The sequence below is a fragment of the Chrysochloris asiatica genome, unplaced genomic scaffold (assembly GCF_000296735.1).
Source record: "Chrysochloris asiatica unplaced genomic scaffold, ChrAsi1.0 scaffold00040, whole genome shotgun sequence".
Lineage (NCBI taxonomy): Eukaryota > Metazoa > Chordata > Mammalia > Afrosoricida > Chrysochloridae > Chrysochloris > Chrysochloris asiatica.
Window position 1 is genome coordinate 16,628,073 of NW_006408558.1, and position 16,687 is coordinate 16,644,759.

General features: G+C 47.7%; 1 protein-coding gene across 1 annotated transcript in view; it reads left to right on the forward strand.

Annotated features, from left to right (window-relative positions):
- Nucleotides 1-10,824, forward strand: part of CPT1A (carnitine palmitoyltransferase 1A (liver)) — a 72,782-nt gene extending 61,958 nt beyond the window's left edge. Inside the window, exons 13-18 of the mRNA XM_006860826.1 lie at nt 2,812-2,976; nt 4,355-4,489; nt 7,196-7,348; nt 8,876-8,989; nt 9,302-9,394; nt 10,738-10,824. Of these exons, the coding sequence (XP_006860888.1) occupies nt 2,812-2,976; nt 4,355-4,489; nt 7,196-7,348; nt 8,876-8,989; nt 9,302-9,394; nt 10,738-10,824 (747 nt within the window). The remainder of the gene's footprint in view (nt 1-2,811; nt 2,977-4,354; nt 4,490-7,195; nt 7,349-8,875; nt 8,990-9,301; nt 9,395-10,737) is intronic.
- Nucleotides 10,825-16,687: the final 5,863 nt, after the last annotated feature.

Below are 16,687 nucleotides of genomic sequence, written 5' to 3' on the forward strand. Positions count from 1 at the left end.
TTCATTCAGCTTCTTGTATGCTCATCTTCTTATCTTTCATGATGTCAGGGAAGTTTTCTTCCAACCACTCTTTGACAATTTTCTCTGTGCTTTTTATTGTCTTTTCTGATTCTGGAATTCTGATCACCTGTAAATTGTTCCTCTTCATGGTGTTTCACATAACTCTTAGGCTCTCCTTGTATATTTTTCATCCTTTTTTCGAATTGTTCTTCTAGCGTACTAATACTGACAGATTTGTCTTTAAACTCACCAATTCGGGCTTCTGTTGCTTCGCATCTACTCCTTTGCCTTTTCACTGTCTTGTCCATTTCTGAGATCTCAGTATATTAATATTCTGGATTTCTAATCGCAGGTTTTGTATTGTTTCAAAATTTGCATTTATTTGTCTGCTTGTTCTTGAAGTGTTTTCTTGAATTCTTCTGAAGTTTTTTTTGTGTTCATCTTGTTTCCCTCGATCTTCCTATCAGTCTACCTAATGATCATTCTTTTGAATTCTTTCTCGGTTAGTTCCATTACATTTTCTTCCTCAGAAATGTTTTCTGGCTCTGCATCTTGGGCATTTGCTTGAGTCATTCCTCTGCTGTTTCTTTGTGTGAGTTAAAATTGTCTGTTGTCTCTGGGGCATTTTGGGGTTGTCATATTTGTGAAAACAAACAGTGCAGTTATTTGACCCAGAAGGGGGAAATCTCTGGGGGCGCTCCTGCATATCAGGAGCTAATGAGGTATTCATGCAGGGATAGGACAGTGGAGTTCCCAGCCCTAGATGAAGTTCCTGTTGGCCTCTGTCTTATCTATGTTCAAGACACTTAATCTGGAAGTAGTTCATTGGGGCCTTTGATGGAGCAAGTTTCAGTGTCTGTTAGGACCCCCAGAGAAGCTGGGCATTGTGACTCATTAAATGGTAGCCTGGTAGTAATGTGGGGTTGGTAGGTCTGGAGCCAAGGCCACCTGAATCCAGGCACCAAAGTGACACATCCTGCCCCCACCTCATACTGACTTAGCTCCCAACCACCTGACTCCAAACTCTTAGAGAACAGGGTCTCCACAAGGGGTGGATAGGGTGAGAGCTGGCAAACTGCTGGTCACCAGGTGAATGTGGGGAAAAGAAGAGATGGCACCTTTTCTGTCACCCATGTGAGTCTTTGCCAGACCTCCCTCAGCTGCCAAAGCTGCTCACAAGATGGTGGAGCTAGATCAACCATCCGTTCACCAATCAGTCTCCTTCTCTTGCTGTCCCTGCTCAGCTGCTCCTCCCAACAAGCACTCTCCATCCACCTCTCTAAAGGTCAGAACTTTCTTCTGAAGTTCAGGGTGCCAGCATTTTCATCTGTTTCTTGTTTGATTTGGTCTCTCATATCTTTGTTGTAGTGTGTATGTCTAGTCCGCCATCTTGCCGGAAGTCCTTTCTGGGTGTATTTTTCACCCAAGGTGCTATGCGGATTTCAACAAGAGTCCCGCTTTCTTGAAGAATGACATCGATGGGGAAGTGAGCGTACACAGACCTCATCTAGTAACGGAAGTCTTTTATAGAGCCTTTGATCATGTTCCTTTTCGTTTCATGAAACCTTCTTTTTCTTTCCAAGGAGACTGACTGAGTTCTACATGGATCTGATTGCAGTCCCTCCTCCTCGGGTTCCTCTGGGACCCTTCACAGTAACTGTGTGTGTCCCTTCAGGGTAATGTTGATATTTTCTGTAATGTCAGCAGTCTTGTTGCTGAGATTGGTCTTCATTCTCACAGTAGAGTCAATGAAGAAAGTCATTTGTGCATTCTTGTTGCTTGCTTAATCTCCTCTTTGATATCACAAAAGAGATTGGCTTAAAACACCACCCTACAGTAATACTGCCTCATGAACATGAAAAAACCCTGTTCCCAAATGAAGTTATAACCACAGATATAATAGGACTTGCAACACATATTTTTGGGAGATACAGTTCAATCCATAATGGGGTCCCACTGGGAATTAGGGGGCCCTATTCTCCTACCTAAGTTTTTACTGCTTGGGATCCCCCACTGCTCCTCAGGGGTGCCACATTCAGAAGTTACTGAGACCCTGGGTAACTCTTCTGGAAAGAACTATGAGGAAAACGTGATGTGCACTTTCCCGAGTTAACAATTTGTTGTCTCACTAAAAATGAGCTTCTGATCAACTTCTGGGTATGGGTCGCTGTTTCCCCTCATGAGTCAAAAACCATTTTTTCCCCTGAAATGTCAGCTAGCTTCTGAATGTTGGTCATTGTCTTCCCTCATGTGGAAAACCATTTTCTGTTTTTTTTTTTCCTTGTTTTGTGAAGTGTCAACTGGTTTCTGACTGACTTTTGGCCACGGGCCACTGTCTGCCCTTCATGAGTAACAGTTTCCTTTCTCTGAAGTGTCAACTAGTTTCTGACTGACTTCTGAGTGTGGGTCATCGTCTTCCCCTCATCAGTAAACAGTTTTTTTCTTTCTGTCAAGTGTCAGCTAGTGTGTCTGACTGACTTGTGGGCACAGGCCACTGTTTCCCCTTCATGAGTAACGGTTTCCTTTCTCTGAAACATCAACTTGTCCTGACTGACTTCTGGGTGTAGGTCATTGTCTCCCCCTTCATGAATAAACAGTTTTCTTCTTTCTCTAAAGTGTAGACTTGTTTCTGACTGACTTCTGGGCATGGACCACTCACTGTCTTCCCATCCTGAGTTAGCAGTTTTGTCTTCCCATCATGAGGAAACAGTTTTTTTCTTTTTCTGAAGTGTCCATTTGTTTCTGACTGACTTCTGGGCAGAGGCCACTGTCTCCCCTCAAGAGTAACACTGTTGTCTTCCTTTTCTGAAGTGTCAGGAGGTGATAGAGACTTCCCTGAGCAGTGCGAATATTCTGGCTGACGACGTAGACTTTCACTCTTTCCCATTTGATGCCTTTGGCAAAGGCGCAATCAAGAAATGCCGGACGAGCCCAGACGCCTTTGTCCAGCTGGCCCTCCAGCTGGCTCATTACAAGGTAAGAGCAGGAGCCTGGGTTTTGTCCCAGTGCTCAGGGGTCCCTGAACACACCCCAGGCTGCTGGCCTGGTAGGTGAGAAGCCTGGGGAGGCGGACTGCACTGGAAGCAGTGCTTTCTGGGTCTTCAGTGCACAGGATGGGGGGTTTGCAGAGCCCCTTCTGAGCTACAGTTGTTTGGAAGTGCCTGGGATGCAGCAAGTTTCTTATGTGACACAGACACAGAGGGGAGGACATGGGCGATTCGAGCAAAGGGAACCCTAACATAAGCGTGAGCCCTCGTGGTTAGGAAAGTGGGGAGCCTCAGGGCAGACACCCACTGCTCTGTCTGTTCCCTGGGGCTGAGGTGCAGATGGGATGTGGCTCTAGGCTATGGCAGAAAGGAAGCCAGGGGCAGCCCAAGTCCACCTTTCTCAGGGTCATGCGGACCTCACGGATTGTCTCCTGTGAGTACCTTTATCTTTCAGCAGGATGGGCTGAATGCACACCTGGTTCCGTGTCGTACTCCTCCTATAAGCACTTGGGGGTCTTGGCTGCTGGCTGGTGTCGCATCGGCTCTGCCTCATGGCCATCTCACGTTCAACAGAATGGAACGTGGCTGGTCCTGTCCCCCTTCATGTCGGTTGATAGGGTTGAATCCATGTTTGAAGCATCTGTTTCAGTCCATCCTGTGGAGAGTCTCCCCCGTTTTCACTGACCCTCTGGATCAACCACAATATCCTTGTCTAGCAATCGTGTCTTCCTGATGATTTGCTCAAAGTAACTGAGTTAGCGTTTCCCCACCCTTGCTTTTTTTAAAGATTTTATTGTGAATTGAATAATACTTTACATGGGAGAACGTTGGTTTTACTCATTGTTTCACTGCAATGATCACAATCTCGTCTGTGCATCATTCAACAGTATTTGCTTCTATTTCCTCTTTTTTTTTTGGGTGGGGGGGGATGTACACAAAAACACTCAGGAATATATAATCATGTAAACAACCAAAGGGCACATTCTGCAAGCCTGCCTCCTGGCCGCCAGCACACAACCTCTCTCTTTCCATGAATCTAGAGTCCTCAGCTGCTCTCTCTCTCCATGTCCTGATCACTGCCTCCATCTCTTCCCCAGCCTCGCTTTTGAGGAACCTTCCTAGGGTGTTTTTTCTAAGACTGATGGGTTTGTTCTGCTGTTGGGCTGGCGTCCTGGGAAGAGTTGAGGTGTCTGAAGCTTAGGAAATCACATGATGGTATCAGGAGTTACTTGCTTCTCACCCTAAGCCCTTCCTGAAGCTAACATTGCTGCCTGCCTGTCACATAACCACGTGCCAAAACCAGCTGTCACTCAATCTGTGCTGGTAGTAGCTGGCCTACACCTGCCTGCTCTCTCTCTGTCTCGTAGGACAGAGGCAAGTTCTGCCTCACGTATGAAGCCTCCATGACCCGGCTGTTTCGTGAGGGCAGGACAGAAACCGTACGCTCCTGCACCACCGAGTCCTGCAACTTCGTGCTGGCCATGATGGACCCACACCAGACAGTGAGCGTGTGCCATTCCCTTTCTTTCTTCCGTGCCCCCCCTCCCTGGAATCAGAAAGAGGTGTGCGTGGAAATGGACAGGAGTGCACGTGCCAAGAGCTGGGCATTAGATCCCTTGTTGTCAAACTGTGACTTCTTTCTCCAAACACATCAGAATGCAAGATAGTTGTTAAGTGAGTGTAGAAAACCAGTCCACTGGAGCTGGAGTTTTGGAGAAGTGTGCTCTGTGTGGCCTCCTCGAAAGCGCTTGATAATTCAGTTTTTCCTTTTTTTCTTCTATTAAAATAACAATTTACTGTATTTTTGGTGGATGTTTACATAGTAACTTAGGTTGCCATGTAGGATCAGCAGTAGACTGCTAACCACAAGGTTGGTGGTTCAAACCTACCAGCCTCTCCTTGGAAACCCTATACTGGACAGCTGTGAGTCAGTACCGACTCAACAGTACTTGACACCAATGATGACGCACGTTCTTCAGTGATATGAGAGTGACATTTTTATAATGCGTCAGCGTTCTCTTTCATGATGTTCTGGTTGTACTTTAGAGTAAATGTTGGCCTTTTTAAAAAGTTTCATTTACAAGGGGATTTCAGAAAGTTGTGGAATAGGGGATTAAAAGACCATGGAATTTTTCAATGAACTTTATTGAAGATGGTGTTTTTAAAAGGAGCACCCATTGTGGTTGTTAGTACAGTCGAGTCGGTTCTGAATCATAGTGACTCTATAGGGTTTCCAAGGAGCAGCTATTGGGTTAGAACCACCGACTTTGTGGTTCGCAGCCAAGTACTTATCCCACAGCACCACCCCAGGAGACCAAAGGAGCACCCTAGCTGAGGATAATGTCCTTATGTTGTGTGCCATTGTTTTATTTTGTTACTAGCTAACCTCGGGACAGTGTCAATTCAAGGTTTAAAGAGTGTCTCAGAGAATCGTCTGGTCGCAACGGGTCCAGAGAGCTTGAGCTTTTTAGGAATGTGAGCTCCACTCTCCAGTGTTCCCCTGTCTTCTCAGGACCCATCTATTGTGACCTTGATCAGAATCGTTGGCAGTGATAGTTGGACATCACCTAGTCCTGGTCTGAGGGTAGAGAAGGTCGTGGCTCATGTAGACTGTCAGCTCTGGGGACCGGTTTCTTCTCTGAGTCTTTGTGCTTTTGTCTTTCCTTTTGCTCCTGATGAGTGGATACCACTAGTTATATCTTAGACGGCTGCTCGCTGGGTTTTAAGTCCCCAGACTCTCCTCACGTCCCTGTGATGCAGAGGGTGAATTTTGTAGCACCCCTGGGCTTTCTTTCAGTGAGTTTCTGTAGCCGTGGAAAATGTCACCGTGGTCCGAATGGGACGGAGCCTTGCATGGAATCTGCTTGAGTATCTTGTTTATGATGAGAGCTTGGAGAAAGTGCTGACAGCAACAAACAGATGGGGATCTGGAGGGATATTTGTACCAGGAGTTGTCACTTGCTTCTCTGAAGAAACAGATCAAAGGCCCTCGTTTCTCTTGACTCGAAGACCAGGCCTTAAATGGGTGGATCAGAGCCTTGGAGACCTATCACCCCAAGTCTGTGGTCTACTTAGAGCTGAAAAGAGCCTGAAGTATCCTTTTGGGATCAAATATAAAGACCCAAAAGTGTAGTTAAGAGTTGAGTTGTTAGCCGGGTCCCTTGGGAAGGTAAGGTTTACAGTCCAGGTTGGGGCAGAGACAGACTCATCTGCATTTTCTTACAGTGAGAATGTGAGGTCTTACAAACCTCATAAATAGTGTGTTCAGCCGCTAACCCAAGGCTGGAGGTTCGAGGCCTGGTGTTCTCCATTCAGTAAATCAGTCTTCAAAACCTGAGGCCAAATGGTGCCCAGCGGACTGTAAAGGAAAGAGGGATGAAACATCCGACACAGAATCTGTGTGACGATTATTAACACATTATAAAAGCTGTAACCGGTGTCTGAACAATCTGTGTAATCGTTGTTTAGTGCTGTAGACTTGGTTCCGACTCATAGCAGCCCTGTATAGCATTTCCGAGGAGCGGCTGGTGGTCTTGAACCGCTGACCTTGCAGTCCTGCGCATTAACTCACAGCACTGTGGGAATCTGTCTAAAGTGTCTCCAGCACACAGTGAACTGTTTGTTGCAGGCAGACCTCAGGTCGTGTGAGTTTGTCTCCAGAGCACCTCCATAAAACGCAAATGTCCCAACAAAGTAAGGCACGTGAGTGGAGTGGTTTCCCAGCGTGGAGAAGCTGTGTTGACGCTGTTCTGTAGTGTATGAAATATGCACTAGCATGATGAAAACGTGTGACGTTGTGTGAGAATGACCCAAGCGGTACACAGGGACACGAAGGGATCACACTGGAGATTGGCGTTGACAGACTTGCTCAGCGCAGGGTGGCCGCTAACCTTCCATTTGTGAAAACACACAATGTCTGCAGGTGCACTAAAGCAAAGCACCATGGAACAAAGTCGGCCTGTATTTTAAAAGCACAGATCTCCTCCATGGAACCCTTGTGACATACCTGGGGCTCCGTGGGTTGGGGCTCACCTCCATGGTGACTCGTGTTAAAGCCTAGTCAACAGGGAAGTGACAACCACCCCTCCTCAACCCGGAGCCACTCCAACTGCGGCGCTGGTCTAAGGACTGGGCCCGGCCCGGCCCGGCCCTGCCGCCAGATAACTCGCACCACCCAACATGCATCTCTCCCATCCCCGGTGCCGTAGATCGAACAGCGGTTCAAGTTGTTCAAGACGGCATCTGAGAAGCATCAGCTGCTGTATCGCCTCGCCATGACAGGTGCTGGCATCGACCGCCATCTCTTCTGCCTGTACGTGGTGTCCAAGTACCTGGCTGTTGACTCCCCCTTCCTGAAGGAGGTAAGTCACCTCTTCTGCAACATGTCAGTCCGTTTTGCTGCCTAAACGTCTACGAAGGAACCCTGGTTAGCACAGTGGTTGAGCACTCAGCTGCTAATCGTAAGGTTGGTGGTTCGAACCCACCCGGAGGTCTCACAGAAGGTCTGGTGATCTGTTTCTGTAAAAGTTATTGTTGTTATGTGTTGTTGAGGCAATTCCAACTTGTAGCGACCCTGTATTGGGCTTCCGAGGCTTTGGGATCCTTGCAGGAGCAGAAAGTCTCATCTTTCTCCCTCAGAGCAGCTGGTAGACTTGTAATGCTGACCTTGTGGTTCACAGTCCAGTGTTTACCCTCTGGAGACACCATACTGCCTCCCGTAAAGGTCACAGCTGGGCAGTTCTACACTGTCCCACGTCGCGTTTCTAGGAGTCCTGTGCCCACTCAACAGTGTCCAAAGAGCGTAGCAGATTCCTTTTCTTAGCAGTCCCCACGGAGTCGCTTCTGACTGATGGTGACCCCGTGTGGGTCCAGGTAGAGCGTGGACACAGGTAGACACATGGGGTTTTCATTGGTTGATTTTCCAGCAGTAGATTGCCAGCCCTTTCTTCCTCATCAATGTTTGTCTGGAAGTTCTGCTGACACCTGCTCAGTGTCCTCACAGCTTATAACCTCCGCTGACAGACAGGTAGTGAGTGTGCGTGAAATGGATTGGGTGGGAATCGTAGTACCCAGGTCTCCCGTGTGGGAGGGGTGAACGCTCTCCCTGAACCCCAGTGCCTCACCCTTCTGACTTAGAAAACACGAATAACCTCTCGAGAGCTTAGGTCGTAGTAAAATGCACAAAGATAACCAGGAAGTCAGGAGTTCTAAGTATTTATCCTTACTGTTTTAATGTAATGCAATCGTACGTTCCTAAATTTAAAGGTTCATAAGTGACTGGTTTTAACAACCGGCTTGAAAAATTCCTGAAACTTTACCAGTGTTTCCTGGGGACTGGCGTGACTTGGCTACAACACCCCGCCGCCTCCCTCTAAATCTTATTTGCTGTGTGGCCTGCCGTCAGCGTTCGTAGATTCAAGTAGCTGCAGATGGATAATACTGAGGAAACCCAAAGAAGGTCCTGAACTGGCCAAGGCAGTCCCTCCACGGCTAAGAGGGAGCATACCGTGCTGTGTACAGGACACTTGCGTTGTATTAGGTGTCATCAGTAATCTAGACATGATTTGAAGCCCAGGTTAGGATGGCATAGGCTATATGCAAACACTACGCCGTTTTATATAAGAGCAACGTGGAGGTTCTGGTGTCTCCAGGCATCCTGAAGCAGACCCCCTTCAGGTACTGAGGTACCAGCCACCTTTTATGCCTGAGACGATGTTAGGTGCCCCCATGGAAGTCTGGGACACACAGGCCTTTTGTGTCTGAAACAGGAGCCAGAGCGAAATTTCCGTGTCCTCCTACCTAGGCTCGACAGTGACAGTAAAGCACGGATTAGGGACAGCTTCCCCCCCGGACATTTCCTCATCCCGCTGTCCTGGATTTACCCGCAGGTCCTATCTGACCCTTGGAGGTTGTCAACCAGCCAGACCCCTCAGCAGCAGGTGGAGCTGTTTGACCTGGAACGGAACCCAGAATACGTGTCGAGTGGAGGGGGCTTCGGCCCGGTAAGTGGAACAGGACATCTGCATTCTTACAGGGACTTGGCGCTTGCTCGCCGCCACCTCCACACCTGTGACATCATGGATGGCCCACCCTGAAGGATGCCTCCTGAGATCCAACGTCAGTGGCAGCCATGTGTTTAAAATGTTATCATCTGCCGTGGAGTTAGCTCCGACGCATAACAACCAAGAGTTGCTCAGTCTGGTGCCGCCTTCAGGATCGCTGACAGATGTGGGGGGAATTCAGAATGTGAGGGGCTTCCTTGTTGGTATGGCCTCATTTCCCATCACCAGTTGAAAACCTCTTTTGTTCGCCAGGTTGCAGACGATGGTTATGGTGTGTCGTACATTCTCGTAGGAGAAAACCTCATTAATTTCCACATATCTTCCAAGTTCTCCTGCCCTGAGACCGTAAGTACAGGGGAAGCCCTTTTCTATCAATAGGGTCTTGTTAACTTTTTTTAAGGAGAGCACGTCCTTAATGTGAGGCCTGGTGTTGCACTGTAGGCTAAGCACTCGACCTCGGGGTTGGTTTGAACTGGAAGGTTGGTAGTTCAAAGTCACCAGCCGCTCCTCGGAAACCATATACAGGGTCGCTATGAGTCAGAACCAATTTGATGACACTTAACAACATTGATTAGAACATTTTCAGATCAATGAATTTCAGAATCTCTGCGGTGCGGTTTTCAGGAGAGTGATGAGCCTTTGTGTTCTCATAAAGATTTAAAGCCTCGGAAACCCTATACAAAGCCTCTGAGTTGAAGCCTCTTAACAACAACAGGCTGCGTTCGAAAGAACTAGCTCTGCTTTAGATTTAAAAAGCGTTATCTTTGGGTCCCTAGTGGTACAGTGGGTTAAGTGTTCGGCTACTAACAGCAGGGTCAGTGGTTCAAACTCACTAGGCGCTCCACAGGAGAAAGATGAGGCTGTCTGTGCCTGTAAAGACTTACCATCTCGGAACCCCATGGGGCAGTTCTACTCTGTCGGCTGGGGGCGCTGGGAGTCAAAACCGATTCAGAGGCAGAGGTTGGTTTTCAGATCTCAGGGGACATTGGGGGGCATCTGCGACTTTCAGATTTTCTATAACTCTTAGACTAAGAATAGTGTGCACATGCCAAGAAATGTACACATGTGACTGGACAGAGATCTGTACATGCGAAGAAATATATACACGTAACTGGATGTGGAGCTGTACACACCAGAACTGTACGCATGTCACTAGACAGGGATCTGCACATGCTAAGAAATGTACACACGTGACTGGACAGAGATCTGTACATGCTAAGAAATATATACACGTAACTGTATGTGGAGCTGTATACACCAGAACTGTACGCATGTGACTAGACAGGGATCTGCACATGCTAAGAAGTGTACACATGTGACTGAACAGGGATCTGTACATGCTAAGACATTTATACATGTAACTGGATGTGAGCTTTACACACACAAGTGGACTGAGACCTGCGGAGTCCTTTTGCGGGTGGTACACACCCCGTTTTTACTCTCCGTTTCACACTGTGCACAGCCCCTTGGCAGGGGGACCATCACAGACATGTAAGCCACTGTCTGTCTCCCGACATGCAGTTCTTCCAGCTTCTGAGATCCAGTGAGTGAGCCATCGGGCCAAAGAGGCCACCGACCGTTGGCACAAAATGAATTTCTCTTGTTTGAATCAGGTTAAAATGGAAGAGACTTGGGATGTAGGCACTGCCACCCTCTCCAGGTTGTTTCTCTTTGTTTTTAAATTCTAGGACTCTCATCGCTTCGGGAAGCACCTGAAACAAGCCATGTTGGACATCATTAGTCTGGTTGGGTTCACGGTGAATTCCAAAAAGTAATTCCAGTCGAGCTGCTCCAAAAGGAAGTGAACTCTGCCCCTAAAAACCAAATGAAAATAGGTGTCAATCCTGAGGATAGTTCAGGGGGGAAACATTTGCTCTTAAAAAAATACTCAGAAGTTTTCCTTCCAGCAAGGTTTTGGTGTTTTTGTTTTTCTTACAACCGTAGCGTCTACCATGTAATGTATTACCCTGTTCCTTCCTGGTATGTCTTCATACTATTTCTGTGTCACCCCATGACCCTTGGAGTGAGTCCCCCCGAAAGCCTGGGCATCCATGCATATTTATTTAGGGGTCCGGATGTCACTGGGCTCTGAGGAGTTACGCAGTTCTCGACTTCACATCTGTTAGAAATAGACGTGGCACTGCTCCTCAGAGGAGACTGACCGTCTGGGACTCCAGAACATCTGGGACTCCAGGGCATTTCACTGTGTCAGAGTTTGTCTTGTTACAAGAAAAAAGGTGGTTCACATTAGGGTGTTACCGGTCCCCGTTCCCACTCATGTAATGCATTAATGGAACACGCTGTGCTTTCAGAAATAGGATGTTGCCCCTGTGAGTAGCTCTACCATGGTCTAATTTGGTCTGTGTGTGTGTGTGTGTGCCTCTCTGCTATTTTCAGCACTTCATGGCCGCATCTAGTTGAACTAACCCAGCATGTCTTCAAAACCCAGTGCCTTAAGTAGGGAAATGCCCTACAGACCAGGGAGGTGGTGTGAGAGGGGGACTGGTGGGTGTACCACTCCCCTCTCATTCTGAGGATGGATAACCCCAAATACACTTTTCCCTATGGCTGCTCCCACCCACACAACGACCAGAGTCCCATCTGAGGGCAGGTGTGCCGGAATGCCTGCCTTTCCTACCTAAGCGGCTTGTGTCGGAGCCGGAAAGCAGGGAAGGTAATGGTCAAATCAAAAGTGTCTGGGGAGTCCGCCTAAGAATAAAATATGATGCGTGCTTCCTCAGGATTGCGTGAGTCACCCCCCACCCCCACCCCAAAGAAAGAAAGAAATCCTATGACATGGCACATGGCAAGGAGGACTTGTCAGTGTCATAGGGCATCTGGGTACAAGTCATGGGGCCACAAAGCCCATCCCTCCAAGAGGTGCCTTCGATCAGCCAAACCACTACAAGTCACTGACTCTTCTTCAGTATTGGACGTCAAAATCAAAGTGTCGCAGAACGAGATTCCTGCTTGCTTCCGGGTCACAGTGACGAGCTGGCCTGTCCACGTTTTTAATTGTGTGTTTATGTACTGACCACTGGCCTTCTCGTGGTGGGCCCACTGCCGGAGGCATGCTGCGTTCCAGGAGCTGACAAACAACATGGGCATGTTTTATTTATGTATATTTTGTAATGTAAAATATCCCACCTCAACGGGCCAAAGAATTTTTGTAACCCCCTCCTAAAAACAAGAATTGGAAACAAGAAAGTACCATCTGCAGTAACAGAATCCACCCTCCCCCAACCCCCAGTTGTAGGGAGGTAAAGCCCCTCATCCAGCCAGCCAGCACCAATCACCACCAGGTGAATTGGAGCCGAGAAGTTAGCACTTACTGAGTCTTCGCTCTCAGGTTTTATACGTTCCAAACTGTCATTGTAATTCATCAGATCTGATAGCAATGCAATTTTCTATTCTTTAGAAGAAGGAAGAGTGAGTTTTTATTGTACATGCCGAGCTGGGGGTGGAGGGAGAGAAGAGTCTTCATGTATTTAATGAAATCCGGAACAAGTTGTAACCCTAAGCAGAGCTGTATCTGCATTTGCCATCTCGGATTGCTCCTTGCATGTACATACGATATGCTCTGTAGGTTGTAAATCTTGGATACGCACAGTGTGAACATAGGTTATCATTAATAAAATTATTAATCCCTATCTATAAGAGTATTTGTCATCTGTTATACTAAGGGACTTCTGGCATGCAGAAGCACCAAACTGGCAATCCCAAGGTCAGCAGTTCAAATCCATCAGCCGCTCCTGGAAACGTACAACAGGGTTGTTGTGAGTTGGAACCGACTTGAGAGCATTTACCAACAACGGTTTTATATAAAGAGTTGGTTGGTGGAACAGCAGTGATTCAGGGGTAGAACGCTCCCCTTCTATGTGGGAGACCTGGGTTCGAATCCTGACCAGTGTGTCTCGTGTGCAGCCACCCATCTGTCACGGAGTCTTGTGTGTGGCTAGGATGTTCAGCAGGTGTCAGCAGATCGTCCAGACTAAGATGCACTAGGAATCAGCCAATGAAAACCCTACAGATCTGATCTGATCTGCAGTTGGTCACGTGGATGGCGCAAGACCAGGCAGTGTTTTGCTTCGTTATAGCCAGGGCCGTCATGGGTCAGGGATGATGGTGATGAGGAGGTGATGAGACACATTACCGCCTGGAACAAGCTCAGGCACTTGGAACAAAAGCGGGAGACCAGGTTATGCAAGAAAAGTCCCTAGCAGGCAGGGGGACAGGCCTATAGCGTCATGCACTTGATGGAATCAGGAAGCTTGGAGGTGAGGCCCACTGAGTTCTATTCATCCATTTCCTGGTCTAGTGCCCAGAACAGTGCCTGACACACAGTAGGTGCTTAGTGGTGGCGGTGGTTATGTGCTGTGGAGTCGGTTCCAACTCATAGCGACCATGTACAGGGTTTCTGAGGTTATACATTTTTATGGGATCAGAAAGCTTCATCTTTCTCCTGCAGAACAGCTGGTAGTTTGGAATGGCTGACCCTGAGATTAGCAGGCCAATTCATAACCACTACACTACCAGAGCTCCTTAGGTACTTAGTTGTTATTGTTAACTGCCTTTGAGTCAGTTCCGACCCAATAGCAACCCTGTATAGGGTTTCCCAGGAACAGCTGCTCAGCTTGAACCGCCAATCTTGCGGTTTAAGCTGAGCAGAGACCTGTTATCATGAACATAGGGATTTTCGATTTGCTCAACAGTCTTGATTGAGCACCTACTGTGTGCTCGGGTGTCCCTGAGTGGTGCTGCCGAAATACGGGACCAGTCCTTCCCACAGCACTCTCTCCTCCTCAACTGGATCTACGCATTCATTGCAGTGGCCACACGGAACTCAGACACCTGCCTCAGAGTAATGGGGTTCATTAGGGAAGTGAACAGGCTACAATTCAGGGTCAGAAAATGCTCTGGGCTCACTTCTTCCAGTCAGGACAGCCTCCCCTCAGCTGTGCCCACAGGCAGGCCTCTCTCTGCCTGAGCAGTGTTACAGAGTTCTTTTTTCTTTTTAATGTTTTATTGTAAATTATGTGATAGTTTACATGGGAGAACATTAGTTTTACATTCATCCTAATTGTTTATCATTTCATTGCCTTTCAATCCCCTCCATGCCTCAACAACCAACCAAAGGGTATACACTACAAGCCTAATCCCCCACCCCCAGTCGTCAGCACACAGCCCCTCTCCCTCTCTGTGTCCAAAGCCCCCAGCTGCTCCATCTCTCCACATCATCGTCTCTGCCTCCTTTTCTGGCGTCACTGTTTTTCTGGGTAGGGTCCCGCTCTCCGCGCTTCTCCCTTGATGGTCCCAGGGACCTCGGTTCCTAGGCTGAAAAGTTAATCATGCCCCTCCTTGCTACAAAACGTCTATCTCTACATTTCCAACCCTCACAATCAGTCCTGATGACAATTATTCACTATTGTATCACAAGAAATCCATCTGTGTTTCATTTCATCAGCCCGGCCTAGACAGATTGGATACTACTCAGTGGAGATTGTACCTTCCTCCAGGCCCTCTGGATCTAGGTTCCCTCTTGAAAGCTTGTAAGCCAGTCACTTCTTGCCTTTGTAGTCCCCCGCCCTCCATTTTGGGTAGCCAGTGTCCAAGTTGCCCATCCCTGTCTACTCTGTGTGTGGAGGGGGTGGGGATGATTCTTGCTGTAAGGACTTGTTCCCTCTTTTGAGCTACTGCATCCATAGGTGTAGGTCAAGTTCATCAAATTGTATCAGATTATTCTTTTCTTCCCCCTCTTTCTTCTTCTTCTGGTTGAGCTCTGATTATCCAGTCATTGGAGCCAGGTCAAGTGAGTATTATCTGCAAGTGTGGGTGTTCTTGTGCATATGCCCTCTCTTCTTATCAGCTGGACGCTTCACTGTCCACTCTAGTCCTTTGTGGCTATGTCACTACAGAGCTCTTTTAGAGCTGCTGATAAAATGCTCACAGGACACACCGCTCCATCATAAGCCTGGAGGAAAAGTTCAAAGTCCGCGCTACATGTTTCATGGACTGGGAAGTCCAGCGCTCTGTCAGGTGCTCTGCTGCCCCTCCTCAGTGTCATAGCTTTCTGTCCCTGGGTCAAGGCTGTTCAATGCACAGGGATCTCAGGTTAAAGGACAGACACGACACGTTCCACTCCTGGCTCCTCCTCTTTAATGGTAATAGGTAAGATCTCCCCTCCTGTGTCAGAAATGGTCCTTGTATCCTCTGTGTTAGAGTTTCCAGTCTTTACAATTAGGATGAACTCTGGCAACACCCACAGCTGAATCTTGTCATACGATCAGTTCCTCATCTCCCACCTTCTCTTACCCAGACTTGCCGGGGAAAGAGTTGTTCGGTGGGAGCTACAAAGACGTAGGCTGGAAGAGACATTAAATAACTCAATATACCAGAGGTATAAATAATTATTGTTCTCAGCTGCTCACTAAAACGCTGGAGGCGTGAGTCCTGCCAAAGGCACTGCAGAAGAAAGTCCGGGCGATCTACTTCCAAAAACCCAGCCATTGAAAAACCTGTGGAGAACACGCATACGGGTCCGAGTTACCTCCTTGGAGACTTAAAATATATTGTGTACTAAGCTTTGTTTCAAAGGACCCCTGGTGGCACAGTGGTTGAAATACTCAGCTGCTCACTGAAAGGTTGGTGGTTCGAGCTCAACAGCTGCTCTGTGGGAGAAATAGATGCAGCCTGATGTTGTAAAGGTTTGCAGTCTTGGAAATCCTGTTGGGGCAATTCTCTGTATTCTTTAGGGTTGCTATGAATCAGAATCCACTCAGCAGCAATGGGTTAAATCATGGTAAAAATAAAAACAGTATTAAAACCCCCCACTGCCTTGGTACCAGGAACACAGTGATGAGCCAGCAGGTATATTGGCTTTTGTTGTTAGGTATCATCGAGTTGGTTCCGACTCATAGCGACCTTATGCACAGCAGAATGAAACACTGCCCGATCCTGGGCCAACCTCACTATGGTTGCCACGCTTGAGCCCATGGATGCTGCCACTTTGCCAATTCATCTCACTGGGAGTCTTCCTCTTTTTTGGGTGTTCTTGTGCATCTCCCCTCACTTCATATCAGCTCGATGCTTCACTCTCAGCTCTGGCCCTCTGTGGCTATGTCCTTGTCTATGGGCTCAGGTGTCCCCAGGTCTCACCACACTTTGGATCTCTTTCTTATCTCTAGGTCAATGGGAGTCAATGGACTGTGGTTGAACTCAGCCCATTACTTCAGTGCTGTCTTTCCTCCTCTTCCACTCACCAGTAGACCAATGTGGTACTAGCAAGCTTACATGCCTGTTCATGTGTCCTTTTGAGTTTCAGTCTTAGCGGGGGATTTGTCCTGAAAGAACCTGATTGCTTGCCTTGATGGCTTTCCGGCAAACAGAATAAGCTTGCTTATTCTTGTAGTAGCCAGTCATACTGACATTTTTGCTTTGGGTTTTTCCTGATGATCTTTCTTTGAAGATGCATCTTTTGTCACTCTAGCTGTTCCAGGCTGATCTGCTTGTCCTTTCTAGTGGGGATGTCCCACCTCAGAAGGTTCTGGATGGGACTCAGGATTCCACCTAAGGTCCTATACTCTGTAAAGGCTTTGCAAGAGGCCTATTTCACTGGGCAAGTTCTAGAACCCCTTTTAG